General features: G+C 34.9%; 2 protein-coding genes across 9 annotated transcripts; one reads left to right on the forward strand and one right to left on the reverse strand.

Annotated features, from left to right (window-relative positions):
- Positions 1–694: 694 nt before the first annotated feature.
- On the forward strand, positions 695–13,734 carry Inaf-d (inaF-D). 8 transcript variants are annotated; one of them, XR_010299783.1, is made up of 4 exons: positions 3,613–3,820; positions 4,892–5,614; positions 11,507–11,687; positions 13,437–13,577. XR_010299783.1 is itself a non-coding variant. In XM_064129803.1 (4 exons), the coding sequence occupies exons 3-4, from the start codon at positions 4,918–4,920 to the stop codon at positions 13,679–13,681; spliced, it is 942 nt and encodes a 313-aa protein (XP_063985873.1). In that variant the 5' UTR covers positions 3,613–3,820; positions 3,931–3,995; positions 4,892–4,917; the 3' UTR covers positions 13,682–13,734. The 8 variants fall into 8 exon arrangements, 7 of the variants coding, with proteins under 7 accessions (XP_063985874.1, XP_063985876.1, XP_063985873.1 ...); XM_064129803.1 differs by lacking the exon at positions 11,507–11,687 and adding an exon at positions 3,931–3,995 and having other exon boundaries at positions 13,437–13,734; XM_064129804.1 differs by lacking the exons at positions 3,613–3,820; positions 11,507–11,687 and adding an exon at positions 695–809 and having other exon boundaries at positions 13,437–13,734.
- A 1,345-nt stretch (positions 13,735–15,079) lies between these two features.
- On the reverse strand, positions 15,080–18,904 carry LOC135167000 (U3 small nucleolar RNA-associated protein 25 homolog). Its single transcript, XM_064129801.1, has 2 exons — positions 18,675–18,904; positions 15,080–17,489 (listed from the first exon to the last, which is right to left on the reverse strand). The coding sequence occupies exon 2, from the start codon at positions 17,468–17,470 to the stop codon at positions 15,119–15,121; it is 2,352 nt and encodes a 783-aa protein (XP_063985871.1). The 5' UTR covers positions 17,471–17,489; positions 18,675–18,904; the 3' UTR covers positions 15,080–15,118.
- Positions 18,905–22,864: the final 3,960 nt, after the last annotated feature.

Consider the following 22,864-nt stretch of genomic DNA (forward strand, 5'->3'; position numbering starts at 1 on the left):
TCGCATCATTCAGCCCTCAGAATTATTGAAAGACTCGAAACAGAAAGAAATGAAAAATTATCATCACGACTTTTTTTTTTATAGTTTCCATTAAGTTCATTATTGATAGAGATATAAAAAAAAGCCAAGCTTGTATAAATACACTGCCTTATTTACAAAGCCACCACTCTGAATACAACGTTTATGCCAACAACGCCTGATATTTGGCCGAAAAAAAAATGCCACGACCAACGTACTTCCAGTACTTCCAGTACTTCCAGTACGTTGGTCGTGCTTCCAGCACGTACGTGCTTCCAGCAACGTACTTCCAGTACTTCCAGTACTTCCAGTACGTTGGTCGTGGGAGAAAATCTCCCAATTGTTGAAGCGGATCGCCATTTGGGTAAAAATTTACGGTTTAGTTACGGTTTGCGTTGCGAAAGTCCTGATTCGAGTCGCGAATAGAGTCAAAAACCACTCAAAAACCCCTGGTAACTAGCTAATTACCGTAAAATATGGATTAGAGTTAATAAATTAAGAAAAATAATAATAAAGACAGGAACATGTAGTATTTAAGGATTTTGAATATGTCGCGCCCTAGTCCCGCGAATGATACCGCCGCACCAGCGCCACTTAGGCGAATTCGCAAAATTCCCCACCGCGACGCAACAGGTACGAGCGGGGACACGAGGTTCCGTCATTAGAGTCTCTGTTGCATCGTGACATGCACAACATCGTCTCCGGAGGAGCTCCCAAGGAAAATCGTTCTGGAGAATCCAGCATCATCCCAATCAGTGGAGAAATCGGTTGAACGCGACTCTCCAGAGATGGTAAGCACCAGTGTATATATTACAGTGGTGTTACCGCAGGAAAGGAGTGCTGAATCCTCGAGTTAACCTGCGTGGCTCGAAGTTGCCTCCCTACCTCACATCAAGGACGCCAACGACAGGACCCGCGATTTGGAGGATCGAGAAGCGTCCAAACGCCTGGAAACGCTACCTTATTTTCTAAGAACCAACATGTTACCTCAAGTCTTTGAAAAATAAAAAGATTTGGTTCAAGGAGGACGAATAAGGCGTCTCGCCAAGGCGATTGACGCAGCTACCTTTTTCTGCTACCTCATCGTTATCAAGCTACCTATTTTCGTGTATTATCTATGCTACCTATGCTATCTGAGACTTCTCCGAACGCCCGGGGGTTTTAAGGGAAAATTATGCTTTTTGTTGCGGTTTAACACTCTTTTAATTATTAAAAAGTGTGGAATTCCGGTTGGGCATGGGAACGCTATCTTCTTGTTACGATGATTAAAATTTATGGTTGGAATTCCCACTAACTGAATAAAATAGGGAATCGGGAATCGTTCTGCTAATTATTCAGAAGAAAACTGAATTAAAAACATTAAGGAGGTCGGACAATTCTCGTTAATTAGAATCAAGTCCGCCGAAAATCGAGGATTATTTATTAATATCGCGAGCCACCTATTGTTAAAACGCTTTGATAACCGCCCTCGCTCTTAAAAAATCCGGTTAGCTACTTATCTCGCTCTCTCTCGGTTTCGCGCTACCTATACCTTTTCTCTCTCTCTCAAATTCATGTCTAATCCCTGAATAGTCACTCACGCGACCTGGCTAAAGGGGAAAATTATTTTTGAGTAAATTCCATAGTCGAATAGATTCGCAAGAGATATTTTTTTTATTATTTAATTCAAAGAAGCTTGGATATCCTGGAGTAGATTGTTGTCATTCTATATATGAAATTATGAGGAGTGAAAATAAATTATTAGTAATGAACCAAGTTCGAATTAACCATTTATCATCCATTATTAGTATACGCCTGTTCCTTGACTAGAATTAAAGATGAGATTATCGATTTCGATTCCGATCATGGGTTTTCGTTGTTCTTGTTTTTCTTGTCCACGAATGCATCCCTCTCTCCACGACCCACACACTGAGCAACCGCGCAGTCCCGTACCCTCGTAATCCACATTTCCGAGTATGCTTGTCGAATTCCGTTTTGTCGTCAGTGGATCTTGGGGAATAATTAGTAATCGTTTTTGATTAAAGCCTGGTTTATCTGCGGTTCGTCGATTCCACGTAATCAAAAATTGGCTGGCGCCCTAAATTATACAAGAGAGGACTATTGAGCTGCTAATTTTCCCCGAGATCCCGTTTATGTATTGAGTTTTTGGCGTTAAGGATTTGTTGGATTACGAGAACGAAGGTAATGGTTTGGCCAAGTTTATGGAGAATCGAGTTATTTGGATGTTAGGAGATTGAGTTTTCGCTGAGGCCAAAGAAAAACCGTTACAAGTTGTTCTTTTCTTTTCGATTTGAAACGACGAAGAAATTGAAAAAAATTTAATGAGTAAATTTTTAGTCCGCATGAAGCACAGAATATTGAACGATTCTACAATAAAGAAAAATTAATTCTATTTGCTATAAATTGATGAATTTATTCTGTCCTTTTAAAGCCTCTTGATTTTCGATGAAAACTGAATAGTTTCCAGTGAATTTTGATGATTTTTTGATTGAAGAACATCAAAAATTGTCCAATTAATTCAGCTTCCGCTGAACACAGCATCTTCATGAAGTCTTCATAGACGAATATTTCACGACAACTCACACAAAATTAATTTCATGTTTTATTTCTTCAGTTCTCCAAGTTTTAAAAACCATCGCACGACAATTCATGCCTATCATTTACCTGAAAGTGAATTGATTATTAGGAAAATGCAGTAAATCATTTTTTTACTGAATCAACTACTGAATGTCTCGTGAGTTTATGTTGAATTTTTCATAAAATAAATAAAGAACAAAAGTCAATCTTATTCTCTTCTAAAGTGTTGAAAGACATTTTTATGGGTTCGAATTCTGAGAAGTGTGAGGTATGGTGTTTAGGTTTGATTTCAAGTATGTAGACAAAGTGGAATGAATAGGACTCTTTGAGAGATGTGACTAGAAGGTCCATGATGTCGTTTCCCTTTGTAGATCTAGTTAGTTCCTCTAAGGAATCCGTACAGAGCGGATGTGTCTTCCGAGCACAATTATTTGAGTTAAATAATAGAGAAAAGAAATAGTTAAAATTACTTCTAGAATTATTATTTCTAATAACCCATTTCCAATAATGAATACCCGGGGGGTATTTGCATGTAACATTATATTGGTAACAACAATACCTTATTCGCTAGACCATTACTGTCTGTTCTCATTTGCTTATATTATTTAATAAACATTCATCTGGAATTTCCTCGTAAGACTACAAGATAATCCCTCAAAGGAAAGGGACCGCATAGTACAATCAATTTAATTAATATGGATCTGTAATAAGAACGACTTGTTTCTGCTCTTTATAATATTCTTCGTATATTGTTGGGTAATTAAGCCGTCAGAAATGCAACTAAAATTGAAAAAAAAGTGGAATTAAGAGGCCATTCAGATCAATTATAAAGCATAACAATCAATTACTCTCCCCTAACATTATTAGCAGCAGTAAGTGATGTCCTCCATAGGCATTTTTATTCGAAATAAACGAGAGAACGCTTGCGCGTATTTCAAGCACGTGGCTATCATGAGCTTTCCGACTGGAACATTCAGCTGGAGCTTGCAGTATCGCGTGCGGCATGCTTGAGTAAGCATTACCATAGTCTAGCCCATAACAATAAATTCCATTCGACTATTAATTTACTAAAACGCGTAAATGTACGCCTTTGATACGGTTCAAGGCCAGTTTATTGCCTAGTTTCAGTGAATAATATCTACCCCAATATCTATACAGAAATTCATAAGAAATATAAATCGAAAATAATTTAATTAAAATTAATTTATTAGCGAAGCAGCTAGAGGTAATGAGCAAGGTCACACTTCTTTTCTTTTTCTCACGGTTTTCCGCAGTGGATCTTTTTTAGAAAAAAAATTCAATGAATTTTTTCATAAAAATATATTTTTTTTTAAGTTCAACGTTCCAGCGATCATATCATTAAAAGATCTTTCCTCCGATTGTTCAGTATTTAACAAGAGGTATAAACACTACATTCGATAATTTTTTACGTCTTATGTTGATATGCAATGCAACAAAAAAAATAGAATTCTAATGTTAAATGTCAAATACGAATACAAATTATTCTTGTGAAATATTCATTGAATGAAAAGCGTAGGGAGGAAGGGGTGGAATGAAATTGAGCAGTAGGAAAAATGAATATAAAGGGAAACTGAGATACATTTCTTCAAATAAAACTTGGGCCCAAAGATTACTATTCGACGGAAAGGGCAAGGTGGGGTAAAATGGACCGTGTGGTATGCTGATGATAAGGAGTTAAGCTCTTCAGTTACACGAGTCAGGAAGGAAGAGAACAAGATTAAATATTACAAGAACATGTACAATATTACAAAATATTACAACAACATTCGAGCGAGTTGTCGAGCATTTTCTGTCAAATATCATGAAATCTAATGAAGATATTATTAAAGTAATTTTTATAACTTCTTCGTAGCCTTTAAGATAATTCAGAAATACAGTTTGTTTATTGTTTAAAGTGTTGAAATCTGTACATAAGATAGAAAACTAAATTCTTACCTTACATTCTTTTCAATATTGACACACCATTTCTGGATATTTATAGTTGGGTGGTTAAGAAGGTGGACCTTCTTAGTCGCACTAACAATTTGTTACATAAAATAATGTGTTGATTGCTGATCGATTACCAGACGATGGCTGATGGATCGCCACTCAATGGTCGATCACGATTCAATCATTAGTCGATCATCGGTCGGTGCATTTAGCAGAAGTCGACTAGTACTTGATTGGATGCACAACTCTATTCCACTATCGAGTTCAATCCATTAGGGCAGAACTATTTTTAATTAATCGTTTACCTCGCCTTGCAATTATCAACCTCACATTTTTCCCATTGCAGTAAATCATCGAAAAATTTTGTAAAGAATGGCATCAAAAGAAGACTCAAACAACGAAGCTGGTCAGCCCACGAAGGACGACATCTACGACAATCGTCCTGTAGCAAAGAAAATCATCCGAATAGTTACAGTGGTGGCATATCTAGTGTCAGTGAGTTTTGTCGCAATAGTCCTGAGTAGTTACTACATATTTCTGTGGCACCCACCACCGGGGGGATCGTTGAGCTTGAAGGACCCTCACAGTGAATATCTGATGGAGAGACCTCCTCAGAGATCCAATGACAGAAGTATCAGTGAAATCATCGTAAAGACCATCAACTCATTCAGAAAAAATGGCGTACGTCGAGGCTTTAACGGGACCACATCACAAAGTAAATCGAAGAATGTTACAAAAATAATGAATCGTAATGAAAGCTACTGGAACAATCCTGAGACCTCGACAAGTGTTTATCATTCTATCAGCGAAAAACAACTGGACAGACCTCTGAACACATCTGGAACAGAGTTAAGGGGCTTGAAGGATGTCCTTGAAGTGTCAAGCGAAGCTTCCTCGACGTCTGAAGGCCCCACATATTTAGATGAAGTCGGTACGACTGGAGAAGGTATTCGTATTGGTGGTGAAAGAAATGCGACGCATGGAGAGGATCAAAATGAGGAAGAGGTGGGGCAAGGGTTGATGAATAGTACAGATGGGTTTAATGCAACGATGGACACAACATCTGAAGGTACAATATAATTAAGCATATTAAGTTAGTTATTTAGTTGCCAATTTATTTATTGATTTATTTATTCATTCCGTTTTTCATCGATTTCGTGATTTGAAGTGAGAATAATCTGAAATGTTATAAACTGTGAAAAAAATTATGGGATAACCTGGATTGTTGATGGTTAATTCTTGAAACTGCAACATAAGGGAGTGAACCTCTGGCTTAATCACAGCTCATGGTAACTGTCAATTGAAGTCGCGGTAACATTGCATTTGACTGTTCTTTTTGAAAAGACTTTTGAAAAGATATCGTGAGTCTCAATATTTCAAAACCATGAAGCAAATAAATGTTAAGGATTTTTTTTTTTCATCCCAATTTCAACCAATCAAATGGTGGCATTTCCCGTCACGTGGTACAGGTAAAACGCCTTTACTTCGGATATTTTTTGAATATTTCCCTGTTTCTTGCTAAGCAATGAAAATATCCGATAAACAATTTGTACGCGTTTCAAACCCCAAAACTGTCATTACAAAAAATCAAGTTCAAAGACTTACCTCGACATGAGCAGATTTGGAAGACAATCCTTGGGGAGATTATTGATCAAAAAATTATAAATAATGTTCCTAATAATATGGTGAAGGGAAAAGCCACAATTTAGAAACAATTCTCTGCATTTTGTGCAGCCAGAAAATGTGTACATATACGCTGGAAGCCACAACTACGAGTGGAAAACCATACCATATGACGTCAAATGCCACACATTTTATTGCTTGAAATTGGAATGAAAAAAATTATCCCGCCAAATACCCCTCGGCCTTTAAAATTAATCGGATATTTCCCGAGTTTCGTTGCGTAGCAACGAGAGGGATAAGTTTTGCAGGTTCAAGTTTCGCAGAAAATGCACAGCCCCACAATATTCCGGTGGTAAGATGAATACAAAGAGGGTAATTCGGTTCAACGAAAGTTATCGAAGTTGACCATGAAGTTAAATTACGCAAGATGAAGCCCTACGCAGTCTCTCGACCCTGTTACAGATATTAACTCAAGTACATGGATAATCTTACCAGTACCAATTCGTCTCGTGTTAGCTATTTCTACGGCTTTACGTGTCTATGCTTTGTATCTACTGATTAACTCAATTCCACGAGAATGGATGATTCATTGAAACTTATCGAAAAATTTAAAAAAGGTATAGCAATTTGTGGGAAGCTATTTTTCATACACCATGCGAAAAGTTCAGTAAAAATTACCCAACTCTTTGATAATCCTATTGTTTTTTTTTAATTCGAGAATAATTACCGTACCTCTCAATGAAGTTTATCGACTGCGGTGGAAAAGTGGACTATTCGCTGAAAGTTGGAATTTTTTTCCTCGCGGGTAGATAACGTTACCAATCGCTCCATAATTTTCCTCGGGTGGTTAATTTTGATAAAAGGGTTCAATAACTCTTGCTAAGCGTTTGAAAAATTGCTGAAAACAAAAACAAAAATAAATTTATGACTGAAAAAATAACGTGTACTAGGCCCTACAATAGAATAAAATTTGCGAATGCGACAGATTTTAAATACACCAAAGAAATATGCGAATGCCTAAAGTACTTAAAATCTAGGTTTAATCCAAGTAATGTGTAATAGATAATTCCCATTAATTAATACATAAAAGTGTAAATAACCGCATGTACGGGTCTCAGCGCTTCAAAACAATTAAAAAAAAATTTATCTAGTGGTTTGCCCTGAAAACTTTTGAAAAATAAAGGCAAACGAAGAAGAATTTCAAAGAAAAGTTCGGTATGAGGATGGAGGTACACTATCTCTATCAAACTCCAGAACCTCAACATAATTCTCCATTTTGCAATCCACGTCAAGAACCTTCGTCTCCCTTCAACAATTTGTTTTTATCATACGAGACTTCTGTTTGACGCTCTTTTTTATTTCTATTTATTTTTCAAATATTTTTACAAAAATTAATTTTTGTTTTTTTTCAGCAGATTTCACATATTTTTTGAAAGTTCAACTAAATTGTTATGTTTCATGGAATTTGTTTTTAAAAATTGAATTTAAAAATCAATTGAATAGTTGATTTTCCACTTTGGTTCTTTGAAAGTGCGCAACGAATATGAAAGATGTACCATTGAAAAGAGCATAAACAATTTATATAGTGTAGCTAAGGACAATATTCTAATTCATTGTTCCCTGCTCGAGATAACTATTAAAAACAATTTAATAGCAACGGAGGGGGTAGTTATGTCGTGCATAGATGCCTGGTAGCGCTCGGCGTGAGTCGATTGGGGATGAACATTCAGAATCAACTTTTTTCTGGCCGACGGCCTCCCGGGCATCTCGATTCTACTATAAACGATAGGGTAATTTTCTCCAAACGACCAGAATAAAACACAATTAAAATTCTCTCTGTAGATTTCAAAATATTTATCAAAAATTAGCTGAAAGTCAAATTTATTTTAACTGGTTTTTCATCGCTTCATTGCTGAATTATATTCCGTAAATAATGTTCTTTCTGAAGATATCGCTTGAATGCAAAAAGATTAGTTTTGAAAGAAGATTTGATATTCTTTTTAAATGATTAATTCAGTAAATGGAGATATCGGCAGGGGTAACTGACGTGTTTGCTCAACTTAGTAATTGAATACTTCGTGATCTTAACGATCTTGAACAAAGGTGTGTCTTGGATACACTTCAACGTTATTGACCACTTGAAGGGAATTACTAGAACCTGAGCTTATCAAAACTAAATAATACTCGATGAAAAAAAAGCAGTCCCATTTTATCTAACTGATCTATTTTGCCTCGCATGAACTTAAGCTTTCATTAGTATATAGTAAAAAATTGAACTAAAAATGGAAACATGCAAACGTTATTATTTAATTTATTTGACATAAATATAAGAATTTTTCAAGCGTATTTTTTTTTATTTTTTCAAATTTTAAGCTTATGTAAAGATAGAAAAAAATTCCGTCCAGTTTTCCGATGACATTTTTATCCAAATAATTTATTATCCACCATAAAACATCTATCAATTGAAATATAATTATATTCGATCATTGAAAGCGTTTGAAGATGTTTTAATTTCATATTTAGTGTAGTTTATAGCAAGCAAGGCTTCAAATTGAAAAATTGCTGACGTTCGTTCATTACTTTATCTTTAAATTTATATTATGTCATGATAGAAAATGCACGATTTTTCCATCTGAGTTACTTAAATAAAAACAATCTTCAAATGAAAAATTTATCAGTTTGAAGGTCTTGGGGTATTACTACTGAATATTTTGGAAAAACCCTCAGTGCTGATGTAACCGGTTATCTCCTGCAACTTTTATGTGTCATTCTAACATTGATATTATGTAACATTCCCGTACTTGAATTGTTTCATAAAATATTCACATAAGCAAAAGTGATTTCTAGAAGAATTTTAATGCAGTGCCGGTTACAAAATGAATGGAATTACTTAGAGAAGGTATTTCCCCGGGAATTTTTCTTACATTTTAAAAACAATTACTCAATTCGATAAAATGATGAGTATTAAAAAGAAAAATATGCCTGATTATTTTTCCCACCCAAATTTCAGCCAATAGAATTGCACCATTTGTTGATATTTTGTATAGCCTACCTCGAATATCAGCGATTATTGTTCCCACCCAAATCTCGGCCAATAGGATTGCACCATTCGACGTTATTTTGTATAGCCAACACGGTATTTCAGCGGATATTCTTGGAAATTTCACTGGAAATTTTGCATGTTGATATATATAAAAAAAAACAAATGTTGAAGTAACCCTCAATTGTATCTGACAGATTAATGGCAATTCGTTGAAAATTATGTCTCATGGTGCAATTCTATCGGCCAAGATTTGGATGCAAAAAATAATCCCCCGAATACCACTCGAACTTCGAAATTATCTGATATTTCCCTCAAGGTTCCCTACAAACAAATAAGCTCGTCAAGTTTTCCAGAAAAATCACTCGCGCTTCGCGCTCGTGATTTTTAAACTGGAAAACTTGACACGTTCATTTGTTTGCAACGAACCTATCGGGAAATATCCGATAATTTCGGAGCTCTTGTGGTATTATATGCGATAATTTTTTGAATATTTTGGTAAACAAACGACACTTAACCAAATAAACCTCTTTTCATGTAATGGCACAATTCTCTTGGCCGAAATTTGGATAGGAAAAATAATCCCCTGAATACCACTCGAGCTTCAAAATTATAGAATATTTCCCTCTAGGTTCCCTGCATACAAATGAAGTCGTCAAGTTTTTCAGGAAAAATCACTCGTCCTTCGCACTCGTGATTTTTTAGCCTGAAAAACTTGACTCCTTCATTTGTTTGCAACGAATCTATCGGGAAATATTCGATAATTTTGAACCACTTGTGGTATTATATGTGAAAAAATTTGATAATGTTCTAAATTACCACGAAATACTACTCGTGAGTCAATCGATGTAGGTCGAACCACTACAGCTTAGCAGGTTCACTTAGTTGAATTGGTCTTCTTGCGACTGGTGAATGTGGATGTGAATGTCCTGAGGAGGACCTAAATCATCTGGTGTGGCAATCTCCACTACATGATAATGAACGAATTGTGTTAAACCGACAATTGGAACTTCAAAAAGTCTTTCCATCATTTGATGTTAGGGTGTTCCTTAGCACACTCAATATTTAAATAATTAAGGATATCGATTCATTCTTTAAAAAAATCAAGATTAATGTACAACACACTCACCGATGTTAATTAGGTGTAGAGCAAATAAGTGTATATAATAAATTGTAATTTGAAATTTTATAGCAGAGTAAACCAATTGGTTGAAAAATGCTTAAATATAAATTTTAAAAATTGATAGAGAAACATTGTGAATTTGGAGAGTAATAGAAAATATTGAACAGATGAGGTGACTAGGACTGGCCCTTTTTACGTAATTTTATCGATTGAGATATAGTCTTATGAAATTGATCTGGCTAAACTTTTCACTGAAAAAATTCTGATCAAAATATCTCAATGGACTATAACACTAGAATATTTTAAAGTATCAACCAGTCTAATTCTTTTTAACTTTTCCATGAACTATTTTTCATAGAAATTCACTAAACTTCTGGAACCATTGGTCACTCTTTTCTTTTAATTTTTTTCATGTGTCAACTGATACATAAAGGTTTTTATAAGTGTTAGATTGGCATGCGAAGCTCTCCTCATCAAGTAATCACTATCATCAATAAAAAAAACAAATTAAATTCGTTAAGGGAATATTTCATACATGAACTGCGCAGACGAATTCGCCCAGTGGACAGAGCACCTTTATTGTTATGCTATAACAGAGATGTAGAACCCAAAAGGCAAGAGAATGAAGATTTTGGAAAATTTCAACCTCCAATGCTCGGACGCCTTCTGGCTTTCGCGAATACCTTTGATAATATAATTATGCTTCACGTATTCCGTTAGTTTGCCTCCAGACCTTCTGGTGGTCAAACCATTCCAAATGGCGCTCCACCATGGGTGTGGAGCATTGGAAGGGCACTATAATCATGTAAATCCAACCATCGAAAAACTCACTGAGTCCTGAATCCCATTAGATGTTTTCAATAACAATACCACCTCTTTTGTTGGATTCTCAATCAATCAAATGCTGAACACAATCGAATTGTGAGAGACACTTGTTTTTCGACAATCGAATTGTGAGAGAATTCGGTAGCTCGGAGGACCAGCGTGATGAAGTCCTAAATTAATACTAAACTTAAAGTTAAAGGTGCCTTCAGTTCAATGCCCATGAGGATCTGCAGAACGTCGAGGGGGAGGTTTTTAGAACTTGTGTCGTAGGGTCTAGGAGATGGGGAATTCTCAGGAGAAAAGTGGATGAGGCTTTATTGGAGGTAATTTCAATGAAATATGCATTGCAGGTAATTGAATTGGGAGAGCGTTGAGGAGAATCAGGATGATGTGAAAAGGTGAATGAAAATATTGGGATATAACACTTTTAGGGATTTGGGAAATGGACCATTGAGGAGCAGGCTTCACTACTATGATGTCCTGACATATCTGGACGTGTGCCAGGGACCGTCTCCCCGAGGTTCCCCCTGGGTACGATGTCGACAATTTGATAAAACTTGTGCCATCGTAGCGAATAGTTCTCCAGCTGACTGACAGATCCGGGTTTCTCCAAGACCGAAGGGACCCTGCAGGGTTTCCGTGGATTTTACTGAAAACCATGACCCATGACGTTGTTTCTATATAAGGATTGTGCTGCGCAGACTCATGCAACCACCAGACTATAGTAATTTCCATCAAACCACGCAAACTCTGCTCCAGAAATAGAACAATGTCGGATAAGGACTGGCGTGATCCGTGGGTGTAGCCCAGAATGAATATTGAATTGCAAAGATTAAAAAATAATAATATAAATATTGTAATTGATTGTGACAATTAATTAATTATGCAAATACCGAGGAAAATGAGTGCGCAAAATGTTATGGCGAGCATAAGTCGAACACTTGGGACACGACATGATTCAAGTGTTAAAGCGTCTAACGAAGTTAAATTCGCGGGTGAAGAGAGTAAAGACAAACTGTACGAGCCGAAACATCGACAGAAGGCCTTCCGGGTTATGACGGTTGTTGCATATGTGATATCTGTGAGTCTCGCCGCAATCATATTGTCGTTGTATTATATGTTCATCTGGGATCCTAAGGATCATACGAGATTCGCTGTCAGAGCTGGTGTTAAGCACAATCTCACGGCGAAAGTCGAATGCCTTAACCCAACGTTACCAGCTGGGGTGGAGCTTGCGGATGTCATTGGTAATTAGGGACAAGCTCAGGATTTTATAAAGAAACAATAGTCTGATAATATTTCGGATATCAATCAATAGAATTAAAGTACCCTGAACAGACGAACAGAAATATTCAGTAAAAATTACGTAGAAGTTTGGTAATTCCTAAGTGAGAATAGAAATTCAATTAAAATTCTGGAAGGGCCGGTAAATTGTACAAAGCGCGAGAATTGTATAATGGTAAATAGTACCCAGCGAGTTACGTAATTTTTACGGAGCGTTCGGTTATTTCTATTGGACATTTACCAAACAGCATAACATTTGAACCTCTGTCATTTTTTTATTTGAAATTAAATGAAAAATTGATAGAAATTCTTGGAAAATTCCTGTCCAGATCAGTTTATTTTATTGTACCTTCCTGTATTTTCTACTGTGCCGCACCACAATTTTTCGTTAACTTATTGTGGTTGATTAACGATGAGCGCCGAAGATATACGAGTATTTCCGGCGTTGGATACCGTCATGGGACCTATTGTATCAGCCATTTAGCATCCATCTTCTCGTCACTCATTAGAATTTAAATATTTAGGAGGCCGATCGATATCGAAGTTTTCCTAAGCTTCTAAAGTAATTTTACAAGGCGGCGTAGTAATTTTTCTTAGTCCTGCAGTTTGCGCCGAGATTGTAAAGCAGCGCAGTCATTTTTATCGGAATCACACTATAAAATTTCCGAGACTCTTGTCTTTGCGCACCATTTTTATCGTGGATTTAAGATAAAAACTATCTTAGATCTACAGTTATTTCCAACGTGCGCAAGGATCCGTCATTTTTACCTTAGATCCACCGTTAAAAAACAGTACAGCATAAGCTGAAATACTTTTAATTATTTCAATAAAAAACTATCTACCGTAAAGCCCGGATAATTATAAACACGAGCTTAATAAATTAAACAATATTTTTAAGACATGACAAATGATTTTTTTTTACATTCGCAAATGAGGAAATAATGAATGATAAATTTTCTTCTTTTAACGTTAATAGCGACTTACTTGTGTTTCCAGAAATTCAAGAAAAGACGACTACGAAACCCAATACAACAGATGTCTTGATGCAGGAAAAATTAATTTATCCAGCAGTTTACAACCGAGAGGATCAGCCCATCGAGAGGCCTACGGAAGTAGAAGCCTCCCTCGACCCTTTGCCAACGATCAGTCCCACAAGCTCGGAATACGAAGAAATTTCTGAAGAGAATGTTGAAGGACCTCTAGAAATTGAATTCGATAGCGATACCCTACCCCGTAGATAAATTCAATAGGTGGAAAAAATAAATAAATAATAAATGTCATTTAATATCGATCAGCTATGATTTTCTTCGATTATTCTTTTCTACATTCGAGTACTTCCGAGGTATATTATTGAGTAGTTACATTTATTAATTTGTGTTATAATAAATCAAAAGTAATAACTACTCTCGAGTTGATAATATCAACAATAATACGATTGCCGTTGGTGAAAGAATTTATTGTTTTAATCTGAGAAATCTTCCAATAATTAGTACCAATTAGGTATATAAGTATCTGTTATGTTCATAGGTTTTATTCAATAGAAGAATATTTTTATGTATTTTATTCTTATTAAGTTGTCAAGTTATTTAGTTCGTCTGAAAAGAAATTTGTAAAAACGGGAATTATCGGCGAACTCCGACGATTTCCTACAGTTTTTAAATTTAAATCTTTCCTGAATACCTTAATTTTTGAGAATTCTTCTGTTCACAAAAACATTGCCATGGAATTTTATTTCAATGTACTTATAAGAAAGTGTCAACATTTTAACACTGTTAACATTTTCCTGTAATGAGAGACTGGAAAACTCGTGAGAAAAAAAGAAGAGTTGAGGAATTTTGCTGTAACTTCTACAACTAAAAAAAATAACTTTTCGATTGCAATGGGGACAGGGAGAAAAAGTGCCATTTTTCGTCTACCAGTGAGTATTCGAGTATTTCGTATTCGAGATAAGTAAAAAAATGTGATTTTTGGTGAGGGGGAGGTTTATTATCCCATGAGCCAAAAATCACTTTTTTACGAGCTACGGACACAATTTTTCATTACAATTTATCAGAAAAGTACTTTTCCTCACTGGAAATTACTATATGATTCTTTAGTTGTATTAGTTGATCAGTTGGAAGTTAAATTCTAATTTAATTTAAATTTTAACTGATCCATAAGCTAAAAATATACCACTCAAAGCACTTCTCAACTTTGGTTTGTTTACATTGCTCTGAAAACAATTTGGTTTTTAACTTACAAAAGAACCCTTGTTACATTCATTTTTTTAAATTGTTGATTTTCTTTCTTTCCACCTCTGTCAAATAGGGGCATTGATGTGAAAAATGTTTATGTTATTTAGACGTGATAACTCAGGTCGACACCCAAGTTGTAATTCCCCAATAATATAATTTCGTGAAAAAACATCCGTGAATACAACATCACTTGGAAACGTTATGAATAAATTATTGAGAAACTTTGATGATACCATAGACTATTAAATTTTTAAAAATTCTGGAAAAATTCCAAAGACGCAATATTTTTTTTTATATTCCGGCCTTTCCTGCCGAGAAAAGCAGGATTTCTTCTTTCGGCTAATGGGCCCTAGGGGAAGCTATTTACCTACTAATAACACTAGTTTAGTCATCAACGCCAGGCAATTTCATCAAAAAATATTTATTTAATCATCACAGTATGTACTAATCTCCAGTCATCAACATATGTACACTCTTCTCCGAAGCAATCATTTTGCTAGCTCTCTCGGTCCCAACAATCCCCGCCAGCTGCATCGCATCATATTTGCAATACAGAATGGTGACTGTCATATTACCGTCATTTCCCGCTTTGGGATTCTGGTTAGCCTCATGCATCAAATTGCACATCTCCGAGTAAAACCCCGTAACCGTCGGAGGTGCGAAGAAAATAAGATGTCTGATGCCCTTGACCCTGATCCTCCTGAAGAAGTGAAATCGTTCCGAATAAATCAAGAAGTGGGCATCACTATGAAAAAACATGTCCCTCGCCCTCGCCACTTTTCCCTCCTTCGTGTATTCGCAAATCTGCACAAAGCTCATTTCCTCTTTCTTAAAATAATTCCTCAGCTTAACAAAATCAAAGTACGAAGGTACGAATATCATCGTATGGTTCATAATGCTGTCCTTGTAGTCCGGCAATATCTTCGACAAGAAGAACTCCATTCGTCCATCAATGGCTTGGGCATAGCTGGAAGCCTCAAACTTGTGAAAAACTTGAGGTAACTGCACCACAACTTGACAAACAGTTCCAGAAACACATGGATTAACTATCTTAACTTTGCCAGCGTAATTCTGACATCTTTTATTGAACACCGCATGTATCTCAGGCAATTGTTGACTAGCGAATATCAGAGTTTGTCGATAATACTTTGACCATCCATTGACACTCCAGCTCCTAACCCTCGAAAAATCAGTGCCATGGGGCTTTTTCGGCTGCAGATGGAGATGATCAAGTACGTGAAGTAAGTGGTCCCAATTCTGCATGAAGAACAGCTCAGTCTGGTCCATTATCAACAATTCAATCGACGCCAGAAAATCGTAATCCCTTTCTTCCTCGCCCTCAGCTCCCACCACCATCCTCAATCCCAAAACCGAAGAGATTATGATGTCTGAGGAATAAAAATCCGAGTATAATTTCATCGTCTTTTTCGTGACTGATATCCCGATTTTAAATGTGTCATCAGTGTTTCCCTTGAAGGTTTGCTCGTAGTCCTCAGGTTTCGGATTCTTTTTAGGCATAATTATTTCGCTGCCTCCGAAGTCCTCGAGAAATCGCTTCTTATTCATCACTGATCCTCCTTTGTCCTCTCCAATCAAAATAGAGATGAGAAGCTCAATGATCTTGAGGCAGGAGTGCCTGAAGGGGACAACAATCAAGATCTTGGGACGAACTAAACCCTGATCTCGATATTCGTCAGGTACTTCACCCATTGATGATTTGTTGGACTTCGAGAGCTTGGCATTGTGATGAAGAATTTTGGTTCTGGTCTTCAAAAGATGATTTACTGCGTGAAGACAATACACAAATCGTATCTCGTTTTCGTTTGAGAAAGTCCTCTCGGGATATAGCAAATCCTGGTAATTATTTATTACAGAGAATAGTTCTTTTTGGAGAGGAGTTAGTGGGCTGGGATTGGAGTTCAGGTTGTCCTTTATATTGAGGTAGTTGGCTCTCGTGAGGTTGTTCTGAATCTGCGATTTGATGTAAAGATTGTCCCAGTCAATTTGGGAAATTACTGAGGGAACAGAACCGGATTTGGCGAAGTTTTTACGCTCGAGAATTTTCGGAGTTTTTGAATGTGATGAATTGGTGGGGATCTTCGGAATTTGGTAGACGAGTCTCCCCAGGACTGGCCAGGTTATCGTTTGCGTTTCGGGAGAGACATTAGAAGAAAGGACCTGGTGGAGTTCGTCGGAAAGGTCGTGATTCAGGTGGAGGGAAAAGGGGTCTTTTATTATTCCCTGGTCTTCCCGAGAGGTTTCCTCATCCTCTTCGTCTTGTTCTTTTATCTGAATTTGAGTCATCCCGTCGTTATCTCCAATGTCTTCTTCGTTTTCGCTCATTTCTCTATTTTCTAATGCCGAAATTGCTTCGGTGTTTACCTCCTCATCGGAAGAATTTTCAGCTTCTGAATTCAATTCTTCTTTATCTCCTGCATCTCCTGCATCTTCATGTTGAAAATCTTCAGCTTCATCCTCTTCCTCACTTTCAGATTCAGATTCAATGGCTATTCTAGTCTTTTTCTGAGAATTATTATGAAATGTAGAGAGAAGAGTCTTCATGGAATCCTCTTCCTCTTCTGAAGATTCAGAATCATGTCGGCGTTTCTTTGCCTCTTGTTCTGCTAGGATTCTTCTTCTATTTTCTATCTCAGCATTTTTAGCGTCTCGATCTTTAACGTAGGAGGCCTCTCGCAAGTTGAATTTTCCCTTTTTTTGTTTGGCTTTTGGTTTTTGGAATTTGTCGTTGCGACGAGCTTGTTTACCACCACGAATTGGTCGTCTACCTCTCGCCATTTTTGTTGACGTAAAAAGCCTGAAATTAAGAGTTTTATAATGATTTCAATTTCATAATTATCATTAACGAGAAATATATGTGGATTTATCTCTTTAGTTATATTTAGTACAGTCAGTTTTGCTGATATATTACCAATGGACATCCCAATGGCTATTTCGCTCTTCAACTAGGCGACATTTCAACTAAACATTCCAACGTATGTTTCTGCAACTGAGTAATGTCAACTACAACAATATTAACCGATTTTTTCAAATTGTTACATTAATGAAAATTTAAAAAATCGTTTTCATGTATTTGAGGTTTCAACTGACACATGAATAATTTAATAATGCTTTGTTATCCAATGATCAAGTGTGTTTTACACAACAATGGATATCAACATTGGAAAACATCAATCATTTCTTATAAAATTATATCGAGATTTATCCTGTTCCCTTGCGTCCCTAATCCTATCCAACAATTTTCTGTGACGCCATGAAATGTAAAACATATATAAAGTTCCCGTCTTACATTTGTGTTTATCTATTTATCATGCATTTTCATTATTTTAGTTGACATGTCGTAGTGAAAATGTCGCCCAGGTAATAAGTCATGTAAATATAATGAAGAGAAATGAGTGACACTCCTCGTAAGATTTTAAACTAAGAGAAAAATTTAGTAAAGCGAAGGATTATTTTTTGACTCAATCATTTGGTATTGTTTAATAATTCCAACGAAAATAATTAATTGATGCAACGAAATATGTCTGCACTTTTATACAATTGCGTGATTAAACTGTACACTGAGCAAAAAAATGAGTGAATCAAAAAAATATTGTTTTGAATAGTGGCAAAGAAATATTTTTTAGAAAGAAATGAATTATTTTTCGTTTTTATGGCATTTAAAGGCAATCGATTTTTCTAAATGGTTAACAATAAATCGAAGCAAACGAATTTGTATTGATTCACGAAAATATTGTCTTGGTACTATTGGAAACAATATTTCCACTCGTTATTTCTTACTACAAAAAATCCAAAACATAAATTTGAATGATTAAGACCCGTCAATTCGAAGGCAAACAAATCAATCATCAAGTTCTCCTGAATATTCATATTTTACGTATTACAGGAATCTATTAATAATTGCTATTAATTATCATAGCTGTGTGTCTGACAACTTTTGACTATGAACTGAAATTGGAATAATAATTATGGTAACACCCACGTGCTTGTGTTGTCACTCGAAGTCGATATTTTTCACCCCTTAACAGCTGATAATACTCGATTTACAACAACTGTTGAAACTCTTCTAAGCGCTGTTTATGGGATTCAACTCATCCTTCGACTTCAAATAATTATTCACACATCAAATCACGAATTAAGGCCAATTACAGAGGCGACGTACGTGTGCAATTGGTACGGTAATGAGAGGTTATGTTTGATCGGAATGTCGACGGCGCCAATAATTGGCTGTTCCAATTACTCATTCCACTCCATTGAGATTCCATAAAATTTTGTACCGACGGCGATACAAAATTTCCGAGAGATTTCCACTTTTCTGTTTTTCTCAAAATATCGTTATACGCGTCATAGATAGCAAGTTATTTTTTATTGTTTGTATGTACGTGTGAAACACTTTTTTACATATTTGACAGTGAATTGTTAGTTAATTAGCAAATAATTAAATTGTATTCATTGAATATTAGAACCATGGAAAATTATGCAAAGAATGTTTTATTTTAGAGGCTTGAGCTACGACAATAAATTTTACGATTTATTATTTGTATCCACTCCCAAGTTTCTGAAACTAATCATTTCGAAAGGCTGTTTTTTTTTTCATTTTCAAAAGGGTTTAAAAATAATACAAATGGCTTGAACCTTTTCTCAAAAGTTTAAATTATTGAGTACAATATTTGAACGCCAGAGGCTAAATCTAGTAATACCATATGGAAGTCATAGGGACCCTATATGGTAAGTAGCGGTCTACGCGACAGCCTATGATGGGACAAAATTTCAAATTACTTGAATTTTTTTTTTAATTACTTGAATTGTTTAATTATTTAAAATGCTATTTTCGAAAAGTGCTGCAAGGGGGGGGGATAACAATTATCGCCAAATTTCATATGTTTATGTTTTAGACAATTCTACATAATTTCCAATTAAAATTCGAAAATGTCATAATTGAACGATTGCAAAATTGCCATTCCAAATAAAAAAGTAATTCTAATTGCAAAAATATTGATAATATTTTTCGTAAATTAGCCGGAAGAACAGTAGATTAAGATTAAATAAATGACCGTCTGATTAAATCCATTAACGACTAATTAATCAAATACGAAAAAATTCCTATCACCTTCGCAAACAGATATGACTCTATTCCATATGCGATTGAGTGATAATGACGTACATACCGTTTATTGAACTCATGACGTTGCTGTACATCATAAAAATATTTTTTCCTGTAGTTACGAGCTAACAACTCTGACGCAAAATTCCTGTGAATTTCACTACGTGTGAAAAATATGCAGTACTAGCAAGATGAGTCTTCCTAGAAGTGATTATCATCAGCCAGATTCCTGTACATGAAAGAGACTGGATTTTTTCTTCGCATATCATTTGCATAAAACACTATCAACGTTGAGGATAAATTATTAGCGATTTCGGTCATCAAAACCGCCAACTTCTTTTTTTTTATTATTTGTTTATAGTAATGGAACCTATAATGTCTAATGTTATTTACAATATCATTCTGTTACATTTCTTTTCTGTATATATTTATTTTGTTTTACCTACAATATATAATTTGCTAAATTTGTATTTGATATTTTTTTTAATCGGCAAACTTCCTCTATGAACCTATGGTCAGAAGACCATAGACCAATCTGCGTCCCGCAGGGGCATCTGATTTTTTTATGTTTATTTAGTGTTTGGCAGAACAATATTTTATAAATACAAAGTCTTTAAATACTTTCGGACTTGATATTTGCCACATTCCAAGAACAAATTATCTGAATATTTTGTTGTTCTTTATGTCACGGACCTAAGTATTAGAGTCTTTTCTATTTAAGACCAGTCAAAGTACTAAATATTTTGTTATTTAATACTTGATGCATCTCTAAATATCAAAAGTACTGAGTTTTTAATGCAAAACGAAATCCTTAATTTTCTAATACTCAATATGGCGTATTTAAGTATTTTCTTAGTAATAATTTTTTCCACGTTTGAATCTAACAGAACCTCTTTTTTTTGTAAATGTTAATATTTATGTAAAGGTGCCAAGTATAGCCGATCAGGCTTTTTACATTTTTATTATTTGTTGATATTCCGATACTTTTAACGAGTTGAAAATGATGAATTTATTATAAGAACGCTGTGTACTATCCTTCAATATAAACTATAATATTATTTTAGATGAAAGACTTTTGATAACAATCGATCTATTTTTCCACAAATGTTCTTTAAAAATGTGAAATTAACGAACAACTGTTAACTACTCAGATTCAATATTATGAAGGCAAACAAATTAAATGTATGTAGACTAGCTTTTAAACATGAAACATATATGAAAATTGAAGTATATTAATCGTGAAATGTTTCAACAAATTAAAAAAATAATGATACTATTTTTGGAAATTGCGGTGAAAAAAGTATATAGCAGCAGGTAGCAGGGAGCAGGTAGCAGGGTAGCAGGTAGCAGGATAGCAGGATTTTCTATTTTCTCCATACATTTCATTCATGCATGGCATTTTTCTATTTTTTCTTTTTTTTCTATTTTTTTCTTTTTTCTAGTTCTACGCCAGCATAATTCATCATATTAAAGGTGTATCCAACAATTGACAAATTCTTCATTAGATTTAATACGCCGTTGTCGCTCATCAGCACCCGTAAGTTACATATAAATTATTTAATGTACAATTTTTCAACAAAATATATGAATTTAAAAAATAAAAATCGAAGGCTAAAAATTTACAATTGTGATTCAATTTTACTCAATTTTATAAATTGTCCTGACACGATGATCAATTCTAATTTCATAATTACAAACATCTTGAATTGAAAAGACTCATTACTTTATTAATAAAAGTTCATTAGTGGCTCATTGATTTATTTTTAACTAGAAATTATCATAAAAATCCATAAGTACACATTTTATCAGTTAGTTCCAATACAGATTAATTTTGTTTTATTGCTCAAAATATAAAATATCAAGTATTTCGATATAAACTATTTAATAATTTAGAACCAAATCAAGCAGTAAATACTAGCGATAGCCACTATTAAGGGAGCTTTCAACTATGGCGTATGCGAATATTTAATTTGTTTTTTAATACCAAATTTTTAATATTCACTGATTTCATCGATTATCAATACTGAATACTATTCAACCCCCCCCCCTCCCCCATTTACTATTTAAACTAGTAATTAAATAAAATTATACACAAATAGACTTAACACTGATTTAGACCAAGTTAAACAAGTTGCAAATACTATGACCCTAGGGATATATTATTTTCACATAAACCGGCAATAAACAAGAAAATCTTTTTTGTTCTTAACTGTTAATATTACGTATTATACGAACACCGTTGTGTTGCTCGTAATAAAAAATCGTATCTGTGTGTGCCGTGCACTTGATTATTACATGAACAGTATTCCCAGCGGTTGAGTGCTTGGAGTCATAAGGCAGATCATTTATGGCTATCACCTCTAAACATTACTAGAATGTGATATTAATGGACAGAAGATTATGGAAAATATTATAATATTATAGACATACTTATTAATATATTCAATAATAGTATTCACTAAAAATTAATGAGATATATATTGGATTATGAATAGGGATTGACTCAATAATATAAAAACGATTTAACTATAAACTTTAATTATTTATTATCGCACGCAGAAGGTATATCTTTCTGGTATGATGTCTCCAGACAGATCAACTGACTCTTAGTGACCAAACATTTCACACTCTAGACCCATTCGACAAAAGGCCCTTGTTCATTCACTCCTTTGTCTTTCTTCTCTGGTTCTATTTATGAAAACCATTCTAAACATTTCGGTACTGGTCGAAGAAAAACTATAAAAACTATAACATACTGACATCGACTGAAAACAGCTATACACAGACGATTCATTTTTCTCCACACATATCAAGCACTCTCAATAATATATTACCAATGAGTATATAAATATAAATTGATCGTATCATCCTTCCCTCGAACACCGAAATCCTATGCACCTGATGCATAATCCAAATGTCCTGAGTTCTGAACTATCAATTTTTTAAGTAAAATTACATTGAGAGTACTGGAAATCCTGATGAATTCCCGTCTGACCTAATTCAAAATCAATTAGAAAATGGGAGGTCAATATTAAATTTTTTCATCTTACATGCATGTGTGTTTGGGT

Source organism: Diachasmimorpha longicaudata, chromosome 10 (genome assembly GCF_034640455.1).
Source record: "Diachasmimorpha longicaudata isolate KC_UGA_2023 chromosome 10, iyDiaLong2, whole genome shotgun sequence".
Taxonomy (NCBI): domain Eukaryota; kingdom Metazoa; phylum Arthropoda; class Insecta; order Hymenoptera; family Braconidae; genus Diachasmimorpha; species Diachasmimorpha longicaudata.